A 19,678-nucleotide genomic window follows, 5' to 3' on the forward strand; every position below is an offset into this window, starting at 1 on the left:
CTGTAGCTTTTCTTTTTTTTTTTTTTCCCCAAAAGGAAATGAATGCAGAGAATGTATTAATTGTATGGGACTGTCCACGTGACAGCCTTATCTTCTCAGACAAGCCCTTTTAACAATAGGGTATGTGTTAAATATGATGGAGTTCTTGAAAACAACATCTTCTTTAATAAACATCTTACTAGAAAATGAAGTGCCAAATTAAGTTAAAAATGCAGAGTTTTCAGGAGAAAATTCCTAGTGAATATCTGAATTTGTGCTTTCATAATTCGGAATTTAACTTGGGTTAAAGCAGTTGGAAAGTTTAAGATGAACTGATGTTACAAGCAAACTGTACTTTGCCAAATCTTTCATGGGGAACTATGTCCCGAACTTGGAAACAAATTTGAGAGTACTTGCGTATGCTCTAAGTATGTAACTGGTAGGTAATTGGGACTTACTATTCTACGTATTCAAAGAACACCAGGATCATCATGAGAGCTCTGTACTGACACTTCTATGGGTTGCAAAGCATTCAAGCAGAGTGAGTGTGATCTGTATCTGAAAGGTGGAAAAGTATCAGTCTGACTGGCCTAAATATAGGAGCGAAATACTGAATGCAAGAACCTTCCTTACTTAAAGCAGTGTTCCTGTTGGGCTATGCTATCCGTGCCATCGTTGAAGTTCTTTGATACACCACTCTAGAGTGCTTGCGTGCAAGTATAAAAAAAGGCATCTGTTGCCTGCTCAGGCATCCAAACAATCTTGTAACTCTTACACATTCTTTCTTGTTAAGTAACTTGATCCACCTTCTATCATTATACTGCTTATTTAAATTTGGATACTTGGCAAAGCAGCATCTTGTGTGCGTGTGTAGCACACAGAATGTGTTAGGTGATCCACAAATTTCCAGTAACAAATTAGGTAATGTGATGGGTTCTCTAAGCACAAGCTATGCAACTGTAGTGGCCTTTTTTTCTGCTTGTTGACTGTATCAAAACTAAACAGTGCAAGTAATTCCTGGGTTGATCTCAAGGAGGAGATTCATTTTGAGAACTGAATTTTATTTTATTTTAGCTTACCTATCTAAAAATTTCGCTCTCTTTAGGCTGTTCTAGTGGTAGTCTGCAGCTTTGCCTTCAGCAGGAATATGTGATCTCCCCAATATATGGCATGAGACTGAATGTCAGAGTAACACAAGTGCATTGCTCTGTAGTAGTTCTTTAGAAACAAACCTAATTGGGTCCTGACCAGTCACCTGGGAAAAAATATAGGCCAGGCAAATAGGAGGAAGACTGTCTCCGGAAAGCAAAACTTTACTATATGCAATTCTTTAATGGGTCTTTGGCTTGTTCCTCCTGTGTTTTCTGTTGCTGGAAGCTTTGGCTACACTCATGAACCAGTGGAGAACAGCAGAAACGTGAAAGTATTAGCTGCCAGGGGTGACAGTCAGCTTGAAGCTCCAAAAGTTGCTTTCACTGGGTCTTTTTTTGCCAGCCCCTACGTTCCAGCTTTCCTGGAGCTTGTGTTGTGTTAACCCAGACTTGCAGCAGAATGAATTGGAGTTACGGCAGATGTTTATTACTGCCTGCTGAGAACCTGACTTTGTGTTTTCTAAACTGTATTTTTAGAAGTATACTAAGTACAGATGGGTTATAGAAATGCTTAGCAATTCGGCTGTTATTCTTTTCCCTTTGTGATAGCATTTCTCTTGGCTACAAATACTCCTCATTTTTGTAAAACCAAAGATGGTTGGTATTCCTTCAGCACTAAGTCAGCTGATGGAGACAAATTCTTCTGTTCTAGTTTCTAAGTATCTCTAGCATAAACAAAGTCAACAAATTGCTTGTGTGACTGCATAAATTGAATCACTTTGAGCTGGTCTTTTATCTTTTTATCAGAAAGATGCATTTTTAATGGTGAAAACTGTTAGGTGGAGGAATGTCACCAGCGTGTGAAGCAGCAGACTGCTGTAGATTTAGAAGTACAAAAGGTCTGGATGATCAGTGGTGTACTAACTGGATGGCAGTAAAAACATTTATAGCAGTTAAAAGAAAACAAATATTTTTCCGTCTCCCACCCTTCTTTCTGGTTGAGAATAGTTATTGATATCTGCACTTTGGCTGGCATTTGGGTGTGTTTTTTTGTAAGATAAGAACTTTGCCTTGGTGTCTAACACCTGATACATAGCAGGATGTGATATGTGGCTTATTTTGTCTCTGTTAATGTTTCACTGATGTGGCTGGGTTCTCCTGTCTTGTGCATATGCAACTTAACACTAACTGAAAGGAGAGTCATGTCCGATTGCTCCTAATTTTTTCTCACATTGCGCTCATTCCTAACTGATAGATTATTCCTTCCGTAATTAGCAAAGCGTGGGGTGTTTATTTCTGGATGGTATCCTGTTTCTCTTTTGTTTGCTTTTAAGTATACATAGCTAGATCATGAGTGGGACTTGTTATTCGGCTCCGAGGCAGCGCGGGTGCTTCCAGCCCGAAGTCAGGAAATACTTGGCTTTTGAAGCATAACGGTTGCTGCGCGGAGCTCTGGCTGTGCCCTGATACCACGAACCGAGCCTGAGGAAATGCTGTGACAGCACTGCCAGCCCTTTGTGAGAGGGGGATCTTTCTGCACTCACTTATCCAGGAATCTGTCCTCGTGTTCATGACACTGAAGTTCGGTGACAGTTTTACTTGGGCATGACTGTGCTTCTGAACTGGAGCCCACGCCAGAAGGTACTGACTGCTCCTGACGCGCGTGCGTGAAGTTAATTCATCTTGCTTGTCTTTGTATGGTGGAAGGGATCTGACACTGCACCCCGCGTGGTGATGGAGTGAGAAGGGCCGAGCTTCTTCCTTGCTTTGAAAGTAATCGCCTTGCTAGAACGGCTGTCATTAAGTAGCCGGATTTGTTAGGCATATTTGTTAGATTAGTACTTCACAGTCATTGCTAATGTTTATAAGCCTTATGGTATGAAGAGGGGCTTTGCTTTGTTAATAAATTCCAGACTGAAATTTTCCATGTGGAAGCTAGAAACAAACTAACAAGAGCTGCAACTTCTCTGCACAATCTCTCTGGAGATTCTGTCCAGCCGTGGAAATAATGATATACCAGAAGTGACTTTTATTCTTCTTTGCAATATCCATAGCGTTAAAGTTCTAAGTTTGGGTTAAAATTGAAAGCACCGCTGGGTAATTACTGCAGCATGCGTTTGAACGTTATCGCTCCAGCAAAAAGGGAAGCTCCACCTTTGTTTGCTGGAGGCTGTTGTAAATTTAAAGAGAGTATTTTTTTTTTTTAATGCTTCAACTTCTGTCACCGCTATTCAGGAAAGCGTGTAGTATCACCATGGAGATACTCTGCCTATTCTAGAGTTGTGACAAACTGTTCTAGTGTTATGCTGCAGCATGCGTGATTCAGTAGGCTTGATAGCCTCTCTGTTTTGCAACTTCAAGATATTGGTGATAAACACCTCATAACTGAAGTTCTTTTTGGAGTTTAAAGGCAGGGTTGATGAAGTTGGAATTAATTTTAACAAAAACCTAGTTGCATGACATGAGAAGACATGCAAAGAAAGTTTTAATTTGACGTTAATTATTTTTCTGTGGTCTTCTCTTTGGTTTTAATCAAGTCACATAAAAGCTTGCATTAGTTACATCAGTTAAACTGATGTTTCCAACATGAAAATACATTTCTGCGTTGAACGCAGTGAAGTTTCTTGATGTATAGTAGAATAGTTCTTGGCAGTACTATTCACATGTACTTTGAACAATGTACTACTTATGCAGGAGGAAGGTGTTTGCTCTCCATTATGCATTGACCCTGTTGTAGGTCTAGTCACAAGGGACAGAACTGGATGGAGCCCATGAACTGCAGAGCTGGAATTAGCAGATTGAGGGTATTAATATATCTGTCTTCTAGCCAGGCCGAAGTGCCTAGCCTTCCTCTACACTAGCTGGCCAAATGGATGAGCTACTGCAGTAGCTCATAAGGTCTGTAACCAAGGTCATGGGGCAGGTGGGGCAAAAGGGGTGTAAGGTGCAAATGGAATAAATTGGGGGACCATTTGGCTAAAATCGATGCTGTCATTAGTTTCAGCTTACCAAAACCCTACTGTCTGTAGTAAACAGTTTGTGACAGTATAACACCTATCACACTTTACTTCTTATGTGGTATATTCAGAGCTGAATCTTATTGTAAGTGATGCAGAACTTGACCAGTGCCATCTGTTCTGATTTGAGTACAGCTGACTTAGCTTATTGAATCGCCACGTATTGAAACAGATGCAGTTTGTTGAAGAGTGATTCATACAATCTTAGGCTACTCAAATACGAATAATAACAAATTTCATTTGGATTCCCAAGTGTTTTCTTTTCTCCTTAGTTAGACTTATTAGATCAATCCTGTTTCCCTGGAGTGAAATATTTCCTCTTTAATGTCCTTATGAAGCTCTTCTTACTTGCCTCTTAACTCACAGTCTTGTATGTTTGGTTTTGGTGGTTTGGTTTTTTTGTTGTTTTTTTTTTTTTCTCCTCAACCAAGTTTTGGAGTGTTCCTCACACTGAGGAGCAGAACTAGTATCACAGGTCTAGTCTTGTACTTACAGTGCCCACTGCCGATCCTTGTCTTCTTGGCCTCCTGCATGTGTGGGGGTTTTGGTACAGGCCCTGAAGAACGATCTCTGCTCTTCTGAGTTCTCTTGGCTCTATTCAGAGATTGGGAGTTACTATGAGCACTGTTTCAAGGGTCTTGAAGTTCATGTGCCATGGTTGTCTCCTGACAGGTATGTGCAGCTCTTGACATCCTGGAGGGGAGGAAAGCTCATCTGCAGCTCTCACATCCATTTTGGCATCAATTTATTAATACTTGGCGGAGTTCAGTGTGCCTGTAGCTATTTAAGCATGAGGTCACCGTTGTATTAGAGAAAGCTTTGTGTGCTGTTCCAACATATTTGAGTAAGCGTGTTGTTTAGTCCCTTCATCTAGATAACATGCCATATCTATCTAGTTCTTCATGAAGCTTGTCAGGATTTTTGTTTGTTCGTCTGATGACTCTTCAGTTATTTGCCTGGTGATGTGTGTACTGCTGGGTTTTAGCTCTTAAGGACCTTGCAGCTTCTGTTTTGGGAGCTCATCCTCTTCTTCTCTTCACCATTTAAAGTGAGAAATTAATAGACTTTTTACATTCTGTGATCAATAAATACAATATATTGGACAATTAACATTTAGAATGTCGATGCTTACAATGTTAATTTGTATAGACTGGGAATATGTCTATCTCTAAAAGCTTGTATTGTGCTATCACTGTAGTGTTTTTAAATTTTTTTGGTAACTGCCTTGTTCTGCTTCATGTAATAATCTGCTACTCCTCAACAGTTTAGGGAAACTTCATGAATAATACATATAGGCATGGCCTGCATTACCCTTCTGGTTTCTCCTTCTGGTTTGAGAACTGCTGTCTCATCATGGCACGTCGGCTCCTACCTTTCTGCCTGAGCAGAACCTACCTCTGCAACTCCTTTTGGGACGTAGTCATCTTCTCCTTCTCTGCCCAGCAATATTTGGAAAAAGATGACAGGCCCCTGGACCGTGGGACTGGGGAGAGGCAAAGCATGGGAGAATTAACTCTTCTTGCATTGTTCCAGCATTAGCACCACTGGGTTTGTTCGGGCTGGAAGTGTACCTCTCGCCTCTCACCCTGCAAATACTGCCTATTCCCCTCTATTCCAGTCTCCCTCTTTGACAAAACTATCTCCGAGGCTTGAGGACAAAAATTCTGAGTATGTTAAATATATTAATTGCTTAAATATTTTAAGGATTTCTTTTCTTTATATACAGGTGAATGCTGAAAAACTATGCAATAACTCATTTAACCTTTTTGTTTTGCTCTACTGTAACAGCTGGTAGTATGTGTTCAGGAAGATCTACAATGGCCCTCTGGGTTTCAGAAATAAGAATTCCATTTCTCCCCCTTGGCTGCTTAATTTCATGAGAATGCTGCAGGGAAATACTAGAACTTGGAAATACTTAATAAATTTAGAAAGTTTCAGGAGTCTGTCTTAATATTACTAAACTGATTTCTAAAAATAGTTACGCAGTTTCATCCTGTTAATTCTGTATTTTTAAATCCTATTTGCTTACTATCTTGTCTAACTTTGCCCTGCGATTTCAACATTAACAGCTAATAAGCTAATATCCAAATCCAAAAAAGTTACACAACTTTGATGGTGAAACTTTTCTGACCGGGGCTTCTTGATATATAGAGGAGCAAAATGTTAAAAAACAATGATATATGCCAAAGAAATGTGTAAAAGGCCACACTGGGGTGGTTGCTATGCTTGATAATTGTGTAACTTTTCCTGTACCTTGCATTTTGGGAAAATATAGATGCAAACTCTTGTTTAGACTCCACTTGATCCCAGTTATGGTTTTTGCCTGAAGTCAAAACATTAAATGAAAATATTGTAAACTGATCAGGTATGTCTCAGAGGGTAGTGGCACTTGGTTCTTGATAGGGTAGTATCACTCTGGAAGTGAAGAGGGACAGGTCTAACAGTATAAGCTGGCACATCATCGATCATTGGGCACATCATCATCGGTATACAGTTATTCCTGTACACTAGACCAATAAAATCTGTATGTATGCCTGATTGCCTAGCAATGTTAGTATCTGTCTTGCATCTTATACTTGAAGCTGTTTTTCACACCATACTATCGAGAGAATCCATAAAACAACCAACGAGCATCTGGAACCAGGTATTTCTTACCCATTGTGATATCCCTCTATTACATTGTTTTCATATGTATGTAAGAAAAGTATTCCTAACTGGGGAGATTAAATGGGTCTCAATTTTTCACTTTGATTTATCACTTTAATTCTGTGGATAGGAAGAAAAATAGGGAAAAAGTGAATACGGATGAGGGTGCGCTCTAAAAAAAAAAAAGCTTCTCAAAAAGGTTGTCTAAACAAAGCAGGGAATAAGGATTGGTTGGGCAGTATGAGCTGAAACCTCTGCTCTAATGCTAGGATCCCTCTATGCTGAAAGGAAAATACTGTAGCAATATATGTGCTATGTAGAAGCAAAAGCTATATACAGGGATCAGGGATTGTGAAATAGTGATTGTGACTTGAATACTTGTGATTGAAGAGCATGCATGATCTGGAAAAGATGGAAGTAAAACCAAGTGATAAATAGCAGGATGGTAGGGTGTTTTTTTAACTAGAATTGCAATTACTTAAAACTCTGTGTGTATGCTTGTGGGTGGGATCTCTGAGAGAGGAGGGGCTGGATGGGGAATCCTATCGTGGTAGAGTTGGTAGTGTCTTATTCCCAGCCTGTTTGGACATTTGCTGGCAGGTGAGGGGGTGGATAGGATGTGTTAGGAGGCTATTGGGTGTTATTAGAAAGACTTCAGAATTTCTTCTCCACTCTTTTATCTCAGAAGAGATGAGCAAGTGGCAGAAGCCAGGAGTGGAAGTGATGGTACACTTTTTTAAAAATCCAAATTGCCGATTAAACAGCTGACAGTGTTTATTCTAGTTGATTGCTTTTAGAATTTATGCATTTTTAATAGAATTATCATTTGCTACTGTACTTTGAATAGAAATGTAAGTGAATTGTCCTGTAACAGGTTCTGGATTCTAAAAAAGGAAATGTTAAAAGACAGCACGCTTGTGAATTTTGCTAAAATAGAGAGCTAGGGATTTAAACTCTAGAGCTTCTTTAAGCACAGGCCATAGAAAGACTGATCAGTGAAAAAGAGCTGCATCTTGGAATATGAACCGGCATGTATAAAGTGAGAATTGTCCACGTCCAGCTGAGCTGGCATGGCTGGGAGGAAGAGCACCTGGGGCAATGGTGAAGCAGCCTGGTAGCGAGAATGAGTGAAGATGAAATACACTTTAGTATCTGTGTCATGTCAAGACTAACTCTTGGCCTCACTGAAAACTGAGATGATGATGACATCTATAGGGATGAAAGCCAAACAGTCAGTAGATCTTAGGATAATTGAACTTCATTTTACAATAGGTGAACTGGAAGCAGATTTGAGTTGAACGCCCAATGGAGGAGAAGTGTGTAATGGGGGACGGGGATTAAGACAAGGTAATTTTCCACTGTGACTTGCAAAAGTATTGGCATAGAAGATTACTGCCTCATTAGCAAGTTTCAACTGGTATCATGTGACTGAAAGAAAGAGATACTGTAGGGAGTGTGGATTATTTACTAAGGTGTGACTTAAGAGTTATCTTTTTTTTATAGAAAAAATACTTTGAAACAAATTATCAAATATTATAGATATGGTGGGAAGCTGTATGGAATACAAAAGCTGTTGATTGATTGCATTGGATTAGGTGAGTGTTGAGAACCCATTTCTCTTGTGAAGAAAATCAGATAGATATCCTCTCTTAATCTCATTGTCACTAGTAACTTCCCCAATGCATGTAACGTCATTATCCTTCCAGAGAAGATGAGACCTGGTGAGAAAGAGGTTTGGTTAAGGAGAGGTAGGTACTGTCAAAAGAGGAACTAGAATCAGTCTGGTCTGCAGTCAGTGGAGTTGGACAAGTCCTTGTTTCCTGTAGCGAAGGCAAAATGAAAAAGGAACTTGCACATTAAATATGCTGATACTGAAGGCAGACATCCTTCCAAGGTGATTGGGATAAAATGGAGGAAGAACCAGGTAGCTGTAAAAGAGCGGGTGAAACAGGGCTGAAATTGAGAGTTTCTACTGGAGATGTGCAGTTTGGCCTTACAGGGTATAGTAGGAATCTGTAGGTAAGAATGACGGAGGAGAAGAGAGATTTGGGTGTGCTGCTTAATTGCAGCAGGGAAGTGTGACCTTAAGGTAAGCTATGTCACAGGATGGATGGGGTGAGGTTTTTGTAACGGATAATAAACGAGAGCTAATGCAATTGTACATGGTACTCTGGTAAAATTTCCATACGCTTGCTGCCTGTATGCCAAAACTGTCAGTTGAAACTGATGGGATTGCTCGTCTCTTTCATCCACAGAACTATTTCCCCAACTGTCCTAAGAATGGAGTATCGGGCTCTGCAAAATAAAAACAAAGAAACAGTGATGGCCCTATGCAAAATACATCAGCAAGAGACCCTGATGTGGGAAGAGGGCTATAGAAAAGAAAAGGCAGTCTCAGTTTAAAAAAAAATGTGAACATTTGTGAACAGTAGACTTTCTGGTAATTTAAAACCTTATGTTCTGAAACAGATTCCAGTAAAAAAATTCAGAAATTATTTGCTTTGCTTCCACTGCATAAATTGTCTATACAGAATTTAGAATTTACTATTTTTATATTGTCAGCCAATAAGCTAGTGGCACTCTACTGAAGAAATAACTTGTGTAAATATTTACATTAACAAATGTTTGATGTATCACTGTCTGTGCTGTCTCAATTGTGGCTACTAACAGACCTTTCAAACTGTCCATTAGGTTCCTGATGTCATCAGCAGCATAAGACAAGTCTCCAAAGCAGCACTGAAAGAAGATGCCAAACCAAGTAAGGATAGTGAAGATGCCTTCTATGACTCTCAAAAATTTGAGGTTTTGTACTGTGGAAAGGTGACGGTGGCTCATAAGAAAGCTCCCTCTACGCTGATTGATGATTGCATTGAGAAATTCAGCCTTCATGAGCGCCAGCGCCTGAAACTATTAAATGAGCAGCGGAATAACGAGTCGAGTTTGGACTTACCCTTGTGTGAAGGAAATGTGCCAGCTTCTCCATCGGATAGCCCATTTGAGGAGCTGGACAGCCCAAATAACACCGCAGGCCATGCTGCGATGTTTACGATCGGCAGCCAGACCAACTTGACCAACCTGGCCAGCACTCGTGGTTCCTTTCCAGAGCGAATTTTAGAGGACTCTGGCTTTGATGAGCAGCAAGAGTTTCGCTCCCGGTGCAGCAGTGTCACTGCAGTTATGCAAAGAAGGGTTCATGACACAAACCTGAAAATACAGTCACGCAGAAGACATGCAAGTGCACCCAGTCATGTTCAGCCCTCCGATTCTGAGAAGAACAGGACAATGTTGTTCCAGGTGTGTGCTAGGATGAGCAATTTCATGTTGGTTTTGCACCGTATCTTCCCCTCTGCAGTTTGAAGCTGAGACAAGTTTTGCAAGATAAGTAGTATGGATCCAGTATGGTTTCATGATTTGTCATAAATATCTATGTGTCTATTCATAAATGATTGGAACACAAGTAGCTGAATTTTCTTAAGGAAGTCACCTCAACCCATGAGCTCAGGTAAATTTTAAGAAAAAGGAATTACTTATGGAGTAATTACTTATAGGAGCAGAGTTTCTAGGGACATGATTATTTTACATGCAGTTCTGGTTTGGCTGTATTGGTTAGATCTAGGATATAGCTGAAAAAAGTGAGTATTCTTTCAAAAAGAGAATTGATGAAGACCCCATGTGAACAAATCCTTTTTTTTTTTTTTTTTGTGCAATTAAAAAGAAGCTGGCAGCTTCACATAAGGCTTTCAGAGCCTTATGTTTGAGCTAGCCCCTTTATGATGACTTGTACTGATGTTCAGCTTGTCTTTCCCAGATGAGTACTCAAATGTCTCTGCACTGAAGACTTCTTCCTTTAGACCTCATGGTTATTTCTTCTCTTGCCTAAAGTGCATTTCACACCTTCAGAGCTTGTGTTGAGAAAACAAAAGGATACTTAAAGGAGGTGACCCATAAAAGGAAAGATCTTTGGACCTTAAAATAACAGGGGGCTAAATGCCTGGGTTTTGTCTTTCCGTTTGCTTTAAAGATCATTCTTGCCTTTTATTCTCTTAGGGAAATGCTAACTGAAGTGAGAATGCATTGCCCTTTAGAAAGCCACAGCTATCACTAGTAATGAAGAGGATTTAGCTGAGAAATTCTCCTAGCTGTATGGAATAAGTTCCATATGCTTGAGAAGCAGTTTGGGAAAGCTGAAAGACAGCTTGCTGCAGAACCTACTCTTTCTCATCTGGAATTACGACAAAACCAAAAAGTATCCCCTTAAGATCATCGTAGTTTATCAGCTGGTCTACAGTATAGTTTAAAAAAAAAATCAATAAATCCACAAATTCTGTTTTTTATTGCAGCTTTTAATTTAGCCACATTTACTAAAGGTTTTAGTATTGTCTGTCAAACATGTGATCTTTGGACCAAAATAACTCAAAAAGAAAAGGTGGAGGAGAAAAGCTGTCTTCTTTCCAAGTCTTTTTCCTATTCAACCAAGTGTATTGTTCTTGCTGAAATATTCTTACTCAACATAGGCTGAATTATGGCACCCTTGTTCCTGCTGAGTAAGCGGTTATGCTGAAGGTCCTCTATGTGAACAAGAAAGGGCTAGATTGTGACATTTTTGTTGCTGTTAATGTTATGCCTCCAAGACAGTCATAAACTAGACTTACTTTTCACCCCCCGCCCCTCTTCCCCCCAGGTTGGAAGGTTTGAAGTTAACCTCATCAGTCCGGACACCAAATCTGTTGTGCTTGAAAAAAATTTTAAAGATATCTCCTCATGTTCTCAGGTAAGCATTAATAAGAAGCAATATGTAGATCATCAGAAGAAAAGGAATTTATTTGTTCTTCAGCTGGGTGGCCTTGCTGGTCTGTAGGCAGCAGAAAAAAAGAAATGTAGAACTCTTTTTCAGCATTCTGTGCTGTTTTCCTTTATTCAGTCTCAAAGGCCATTTTTTAAAATAGCTTATCCTATCTAAATTACCGTGAGTGAAAGTCAATTGCTGTTTTACCCCATTGGGTCCTTAATTAAAAAAAAAGGAGGGGCCAGGGAGGGATTTTGAGTGTTTGTGACTAATGTATATACAAATCCTGCATGACGTTTGATACATCAACTTCTTTGGGGAGAACAGCTGAAGAAATTGGATATTAAACTGCAATTGCTTCATGAACGCTTGCAGCAGACTTGAAGTACTGATTTGCCTTTACAAGGGTGAGAGCTGTTATTTAAATTGCGGCTTTCACTTGTTTGGTAGCAGTTTCAAGTAGATACTGCACAAAAATAATGCAAATGTCACTCCCAAAGAGCTTAAGTACAGAAAAGATGAGTGCAAAATAACCAGTCTGAGCTGTGGTAGTGGAAACTTTGATCAGAAATCAAAGTATAAACTGTTCTGCTTAGGGAGAGCATTGGATATACTTTTGGAAGTAGCTTAATCTCCATTTAGGATGCTCTGAGCATGCTGTCTCTGAGCAGCTAAGTTCCTGAAAGCCTCTGGAATGAGAGGAGGAGAGCATCAGATCAGCCCTCCAGAAAAACAGCAGTTTACCTGCATCGTTTCTTCTGGAGAATATGGTGGTAGATGAACCTAGCTCTGTCCAGTAATAAATAAATGTATCTTATAAAGTCAAATGACGGGGCTGAGGGATTCACCGTTCTATCATGCTGTTGTTCAGCAGCTGTTACTTCTGGCACTTTCTGTGCCAGAGGTCTTGTTTTATTACATTATCCTTTCATTTGCCATGCACACGCATCACTTCAGGCCTCCTTAAACATTATTATTCTAGTTTAAAGTACACTTCCTGGCATGCTCTAAACCTTATTTCACCCCCAAGTGCTTTCATTTTAATGCTAATAACAAATCTGCTCTTGCATGATTGTTCTACCAATGCTAATACAAATTAAGAACTGGTCAGTACTTGTAACTCAAGTGGAGTCTTGAGCTACCACCTAAAGGTCCAGGCCCTTAAGTAGAGTCTGCTGTTTAACTACAATTTGTATTGCTCTTGGTAGAGAAAAAAGGCAAATGCAAATATAGAACGGGACAGTATAATCAAAGAAAGATGTATTAACGGCTTTATAATAAACACAAATCAAAGAGATTCTTAAAGCAGTGGTATGGAGAGCAAAATTTGCAGATGGCTTGAGACTTCTCCCTCTTTGTGGGTGTACTAAGCTGCACAAAAGTGACACTTCAGCTTTATGTATTGGGCTCCTGGGTTGCATGTACACGCTGATAATAGTCAAACAAAACAGTCCTAAGTGGGGACAACCTTTGTTCTGCTGACTTTAAAGCATGGTGAAGACCAGCAAGACTGTGGCAGACCTTCAAGGCCTAGCTTTCCTTCAGTAAAATAACTGTGTACAGTAAATACTGTTAGGTAACGCTGTGTGTTGGGCTTTGGAGTGAAAAACTCCACTTCTTCACTTTCATTTGGAGCAACGCTTTTGTTATTCTGCATGCTTGCTTTTTTTTTTATGTTGCTTTTTTTTTATGTTGCTTTTTTTTAATGCAAAACGGCTACTTTAGAGAAGTCGGGGGTTTTTCCTATGTTCAATAGAAATGAAACATTAATTTGTTCAAGACTAAGGATTTGGTTAAATAAACCTCATCAGTACTTCTTTTAAGAACTCGGTGCTAGCCACAGGGCTTCTCTGTTGTGGATTTATAGGGCAGTGATTTACTGCATATTGTGAGACTGCAGCTTAGGAATGTTTGTTCTTCTAAGCTTTACAAATGATGAAAGGGAGATGTTCTCTTCAGCTTGCATGCTGGATTCTTTTAGTCTTGTCTAATAAAAATATTTTTATTCTATAGCTTAAGTATGGTTGATCTGCTGCATTCAGTTCATTATCCACACTCCATATAATTGTCAAAGCAGCAAATAGAATTGATGATAAGTCCCTGTGTGTGCTGTCTAAGCTCAGGTGTCAGAGAGCTGTAGAAGTTTTCTTGTTGCAGCCTGACTGACCTTGAGGGAACCCAGAACAACAAACCACTTTGCTCTTTTGGCATGACAGGTCTGGCCACCCTCAAGAAATGTGATGGAGGTACTGTTAATTGAGGAGCGTACCGTGCTGTATATGCTTTAGTGGTGCAAGTGTCACATCCGTCTCCCCCACAGACGTTCTGCTGTGGAGACTGAGAAATCAGACAGCAGTAGATTTGTTCAGGCACTGTCAGCAGTGAGGGAACTGGCATCTCACTGAACCACCTTAAGTAAATATGGTTTCCTTGCAAAACAGAGGGCAACACTTCACTGTTACATAGATCAACATATGTGTATACATCTGTTGTTTTTCATTTTATGCTTTTAAAGACTTCACGTGTCACAGGAAAATGGGTTCAGTTAAGTCAGGATTAGTGTGGACTATGGTAAACTGATGCCGTTTATGCCGTCTTAGATGTCCCCTGCACCTTTGTTAAGTTTTGTTTAAGTAGCACAAAGGTAACTTCTGGAATTTTGTTTTTAAAAACCACAGTGTGAAGTGACAATATGTTCAGTCTGTCACGTAGTGCATTACCAATTTTGTCTAGAGTGTTTTCTGTAGTGACAAGCAAGCTGTTTAGCCTCCTCCCCTCTTATACGATATAGGTGTTTTCTTTGGATATGGATCCAAGCAACCAAGTTCTGCTTTCTGTTGTATTTGAACTTGCGGGATTAGGCTTTCTTTTGGAGAAAATCCACTATTACCATACTCAGATAATATAAAACATTGGCAAAAGCTTTAACAATAGTGAGTCATGTTCCCTGAATTGAGACTGGAAATATGGTGCTTCTTAGGAAGCAGCTCTCTGATCTTCTCAGTTCTGTTTTTAGCAAGGCAAAGTTCCCTGTCAAGCAGTTAGACTATGATCTTGAAAGAAAACATCAGTAGTAATGTGTAGTAAGTCTTGAAACTTCTGGTATGTAACTCAGTCTCAAAGAATTTCTTTAAGAATTTGGTTGGAATTCTGCATGTCACCACTCATTCCTAGCTCTTTTTGGTGTAGTCCAAACTTGTATTACAGGAAAGCGAAGATCTGTTGCTACTTTGATGCTACTCCAGTCCCATGTTTTACCGTGGGCTCATTGCATCAAATTTCCACTGCAGAGGCAATTCCAAATACAACCTAGGACTCTTTTTCGCTTCCCTGAAAATCCAGTTTTCGTAATGGAAGAAATTCAGGTCCAGGTCTATTGCGGTATAACTTCTGTTTTGATTGTGTAAAGAGCTTTATGTAACTTTTAAATGCAAAAAGCAATGTAAAAGATAGCTATTGTAGTTGTAAAATAGATCATTAGGAGTATGCATTTATAGTTTCTCAAATTTTTGTGTTGGCAAGTGTTGGAGTCTGATTTTTACGATCGCTTTGGAAACTAAACCTGTTTATAAAATAGTCCACTAATGCTGTTTTTAAACTCTTTTAGGGTATAAAACATGTTGATCACTTTGGCTTCATTTGCCGGGAATCTATTGAATCTGGGTTAAGCCAGTATGTTTGCTATGTGTTCCAGTGTGCAAGTGAGTCTCTGGTGAGTATTTATTAATGATCCTAACCTTTCCATCAGAGCATGTCTGAGGCATTTTCTAAACTATGGGAGTCCCTGTTATTCTGCTGCGTCAGCTCAGCCTCAGTGATCACGTCTTCTCAGGTATGAGACTTCAATTGTGAATATGAAAATATGCAATAGGAAATTCATACATTCTGTTCATATATACTATATCCTGGTACTCTGCTGATGCATATATCAATAACAAATAGAAAAAATCCAGATGGATGAGTTAACGCATGCAGACTGTGAGCATATTTGGACTCTGTATTTGATTGTAACTTTTGCATTTCTAATTGTTGACACACTTGGTTCCCCATTAAACCTGTAATTACATGTATTGAATCAGTAATAAAGTTGATGATAAAACCTGAACATGCTTTTCAGGGTAGGGTTTAAACTACTGTCCTAATCCTGCATATGTCTTTAACCTGCTCGTAGCTTTAGCATTTTCCCTGTAGTCTGTTTTGTTCCTCAGGAGAAGAAAATAGTATCTGATCAGAGAAGAAGAAAACCATAGTATGTGTGGATGTGTGTAACTATAAAAAAATTCATTAGACATTTGATAAAGTATGTATCAATCAATTGAAGTTCCAGGTGCCAGTGATATAACTGATACAAGTAGCTTAATAATGTGAGACACATACAGGAAATCATTTTGGCTATTAACATTTTTATTTTAAAGCTCTGACACTTTAAGTTGGTTTCTGTTCTGAAACATGTTTGTTCCTGATGGCTGTGCTAACAGTTGCTAACTCTTTTTCAGCTAAACTTAAAAATCAGTCTTCTAACTAGCTGAAAATGTAACTTGTTAATCCATGACTAGCTTGAGAGTGAATAGATTTTCGTCAATAAAACTTCAAACAGCTAACAGCCCTAGCTGAGGCTGCACTTTTACCAAAATTAGAGCCGATTTCATAACAAGCTCAGTCTTTGTACTAACAGAAAATGTTACATCTGACCTATTGATAAATCTGACTGTGCATTATTCAAAGACTTAAAATGTGGCGTATAAAGAAACCACGTATTTATGAACCTCTTTACATATTTTACTACTGATACGTGTGGGTATGCCCACACTGCAATATGAAATGAACATTCCTGAGCTACTTTCACATGCAATCATTTGCACCCCAGTGACAGTTTGACTGTGGCAGGGCAGAGCTGTAAAACCTAATGCTTTCCAGATTCTGTGCTGCCAGGCAGGCTGTGTTGGTAGTCTTGTGTATATTTGCTCTAGACCTAGCTACAGTCTGTGCTACGGTTTTCATTATTTTAGTGTAGTCATAATCCATGTACTTAGCACTGTTCTGTGGATCTTCCATTTGAGAGCCATTGTTGCCGACTTTTAAAAATTATGAATCTGTATTGCAAGACAGATATTCACTGTTCAATGCCCTGCTTTATTACTAAGAAGAGAGAGCACCCAGGAATTACTGGTAGTGCTTAAAACTGTGGGTTTTAAAAAAACAAAATAAAAAAACCCTAAACATATTGGGACCAAGCTAATTAAAAAATTCAAATTTCCACATTCAGGTGCCCTCCCTTCCCCCTCCCCCCCCAAGTGACAGACCTCAAAAAAGTCTGTATGATTTTCAATGTTAGACTGCATGATTTTGGTCTCAAATATTTCAGCTTTCTTCTTCCTGCTTATAAAAAAAGCAACAGGTAAGAGCAAGGACCTGATTCTGAAGTAGAATACCGATTTCTTTCCGAAGATTGTTGTCAAGCTCTTGTCTCCTTCTTTCCATGCTGATGCAAAGACTCAAGTAAACAGCTTTTAATAAGCATTGTATTCCCCTAAAATACAGAGGGGGAACTCCAAGTGCTTTGTATATAGGGTCTGGGAGTGTATTTGAATGAGTGCAAAGAAACGCTGTCACCTCGACCTTTCTTCCACAAAAGTTGAGCTTTTCCAGTGCTGGTGTGTGGGAACATAGCACTGCTGTATTCGTGGTAGTGGCAGAGGAAAGAATAGGGCAGACTGCAAGGCAGGCCGGCAGTACTTAAAGATAAGCTGATGGTTGTAATGAAGCTGGTGTCCAGTCTAGTTGCCTGGAGAAAAGTGAACTGCTGTGGAAAGCTCCTGTCTGCCAGCAGGATGGGTCCGTGGAGTTTTGTTCTAAAATGGTACAGCAGTGGGAAGAGAATCATTGAGAGGGAGCGTGTGCAGTTTACAGGAGAAACTTGAAGCTAAAGAAAAAGAAATTAATGCTTTTTATGTAGCCAGCATATATTCAAGCCAAAAATTCCCACTTGTGGCTTCTTAAAACAGCAGCTGCCTGCCCGGTAAGCTTGAGTGGTTGCAGTTAGATATTAAAAATTACACACTCTGATGTAACAACAACTTGAAGATGGTGAGCATCTACAGAAAAGGCAGAAAAGCTGGGAATACAACCTTGATCTCTTTAGAAGACAGCAAACGGGTTTTTTTTTTTGATTGTAAAGCACCTGTCTATGATGTGATTTATAAATCTAATTAGATGTATATGGCGTGCATTTTTGTTTATATACTGTCTTTTCCCTCCTTCCCCTTTAGGTGGATGAGGTAATGCTTACCCTGAAACAAGCCTTTAGCACTGCTGCAGCTCTGCAAAATGCCAAGACGCAGATTAAACTGTGTGAGGCCTGCCCTATGCATTCATTGCACAAACTTTGTGAAAGAATTGAAGGTAACAGCTGACTTTATTTTCTAATTGTGTTTTTCTGATTATTCCAGAAGAATTTTACTGTATCTTTTAATTTTAATCAAGCCAATCATGCACTTTCAACTTAAACAATGTGAGAACAGAGGGAAAAGTATCCCAGTAAGCAATTCTTACCATCACTTTGCGTTCTGTAATCATGCATGGGTGATAGCAGTAATGATATTGCAGCTGAATATAGTATAGCTTGTGTTATAAATACATACTTTTTCATCATTGTACTCTTAAATGTTAAGCAGAGCAGAAAAACCCAACAGTTCCTCTTCCGTTTTTTTTCTGAAGATGCATTCTTTCAAAATAGATCATAAAAAGACAGTTGTGATCAAAAAGGGTCTTGCTTTCTCCTGTGTTTGTTCTTTCCTGTGTGGGGTTATTTTTTCCTTCTTTGTGTTTATTCTCTTACACACTTCAAAACCTAGTTCTATTATCGGAAATAAATGATTAAGTTAGGAGATTAATAGCTAATAAAGAAAGTTAAGGCAACTACCTGGCTTCAAATATGAATACACAAACCTTCGTAGTTTCTCTGGAAGTGAAGTATGCCAGAACAGAGGGAAAAACTCTTACAAGATAGAATTTTTGAAAAAAAGTTAGTAGCAGGATCCTGTTTTTCTAGTCACTCCACTATGTCTCCTTGCAAAGTATTGTATGCAAAAAAAAGCAAATGTGTTACACTAGTCTTGCATCTTCTGGTCTGGTGATGATGGTGCTGATAATTGCCAGTTCTCCCATTCATTAAAAGTCACTATTGCTACTTACCTCCCTCTGGTGGATGAAAAGCAAAGTATAAAATCTTAGTGGAGTGAAATTCTGTTAGGTTGTGACCAGTATTTTCCGGGTTTACAACAAGTATTCAGAAGTGATAAAGCTTAACTGGGAAAGTCTTCCATCAATGAAAAACTACAGAGGCTGCTGTATAAGGCAGTGTAACTATCTTGAATACAGGTACTTGCAAGCCTGAGACAAGTACCCAGTATCAAAATAAAATCTCTTCTAGGGTAACAACTTGAGTACCATAATAGTAATTTCATAAACCTTGTACTTAGTGACTGAAAGATTTATTTTAGTGTCCCTTTTTTTTTAATCCGTCTGCTTTGTTTAGAGTCTAGAAATGTATCATAATCAAACCCAGGGCTTCATGCCTTTGGAAAATCTTGATCTGTTCTGATTGCAATTCTCTATGAATGATATCTACCTTGGATGGAAAAAACCATACATCTTCATCTGATTTGGGGGGTTTGTTTTCCCCACAGTTTTTGTAGCTTCCGAGAACAAGCTCTGTGAGTAAATGTGCGCTTTGTTGAACATCAGAAATTCCTTCCTTTATTCTTACCTCTTTTATGCTGCTCTTGCTTTTAACAGTGACTGCGGTTCTCTGGTATGACCTATACCCTACCCTTTCCTTGTGTAGAAATGCATCTAAACTCTTCAGTTAAAAACATTTGAAAACTTCTGAATATCTTGTGCATTGAGTATATTTCCAGTTATATCCCCGATCTGTTCCTCTCTTCCTCCTCTCCTATGCAGTTGTCAGACTTCCATCTTAATGATCTCTTGGTACTAGGACAGAGGCATCAGTGGACTAGGGAGCACAACCTTTTACACAGGAGCCAACCACTTAGCTGCTGCTAGTTCTGTTTTTACTGCTAAAGAAAGGAGACAAAACCATGTGGTTTAGCAAAACCTGAAGTGTTTTGTATCATGGATACTGCAGATATACAACT

The 19,678-nt window shown here is 39.2% G+C and overlaps 1 protein-coding gene across 1 annotated transcript in view; it reads left to right on the forward strand.

Annotated features, from left to right (window-relative positions):
- The window catches only part of TBC1D4 (TBC1 domain family member 4), a 107,802-nt gene that overhangs the window by 55,547 nt on the left and 32,577 nt on the right, over positions 1-19,678 (forward strand). The window contains exons 2-5 of the mRNA XM_075138939.1: positions 9,425-10,027; positions 11,415-11,504; positions 15,127-15,231; positions 17,789-17,921. Coding sequence (XP_074995040.1) covers positions 9,425-10,027; positions 11,415-11,504; positions 15,127-15,231; positions 17,789-17,921 — 931 coding nt within the window. The remainder of the gene's footprint in view (positions 1-9,424; positions 10,028-11,414; positions 11,505-15,126; positions 15,232-17,788; positions 17,922-19,678) is intronic.

The sequence above is a fragment of the Calonectris borealis genome, chromosome 1, assembly GCF_964195595.1.
Source record: "Calonectris borealis chromosome 1, bCalBor7.hap1.2, whole genome shotgun sequence".
Classification (NCBI taxonomy): domain Eukaryota; kingdom Metazoa; phylum Chordata; class Aves; order Procellariiformes; family Procellariidae; genus Calonectris; species Calonectris borealis.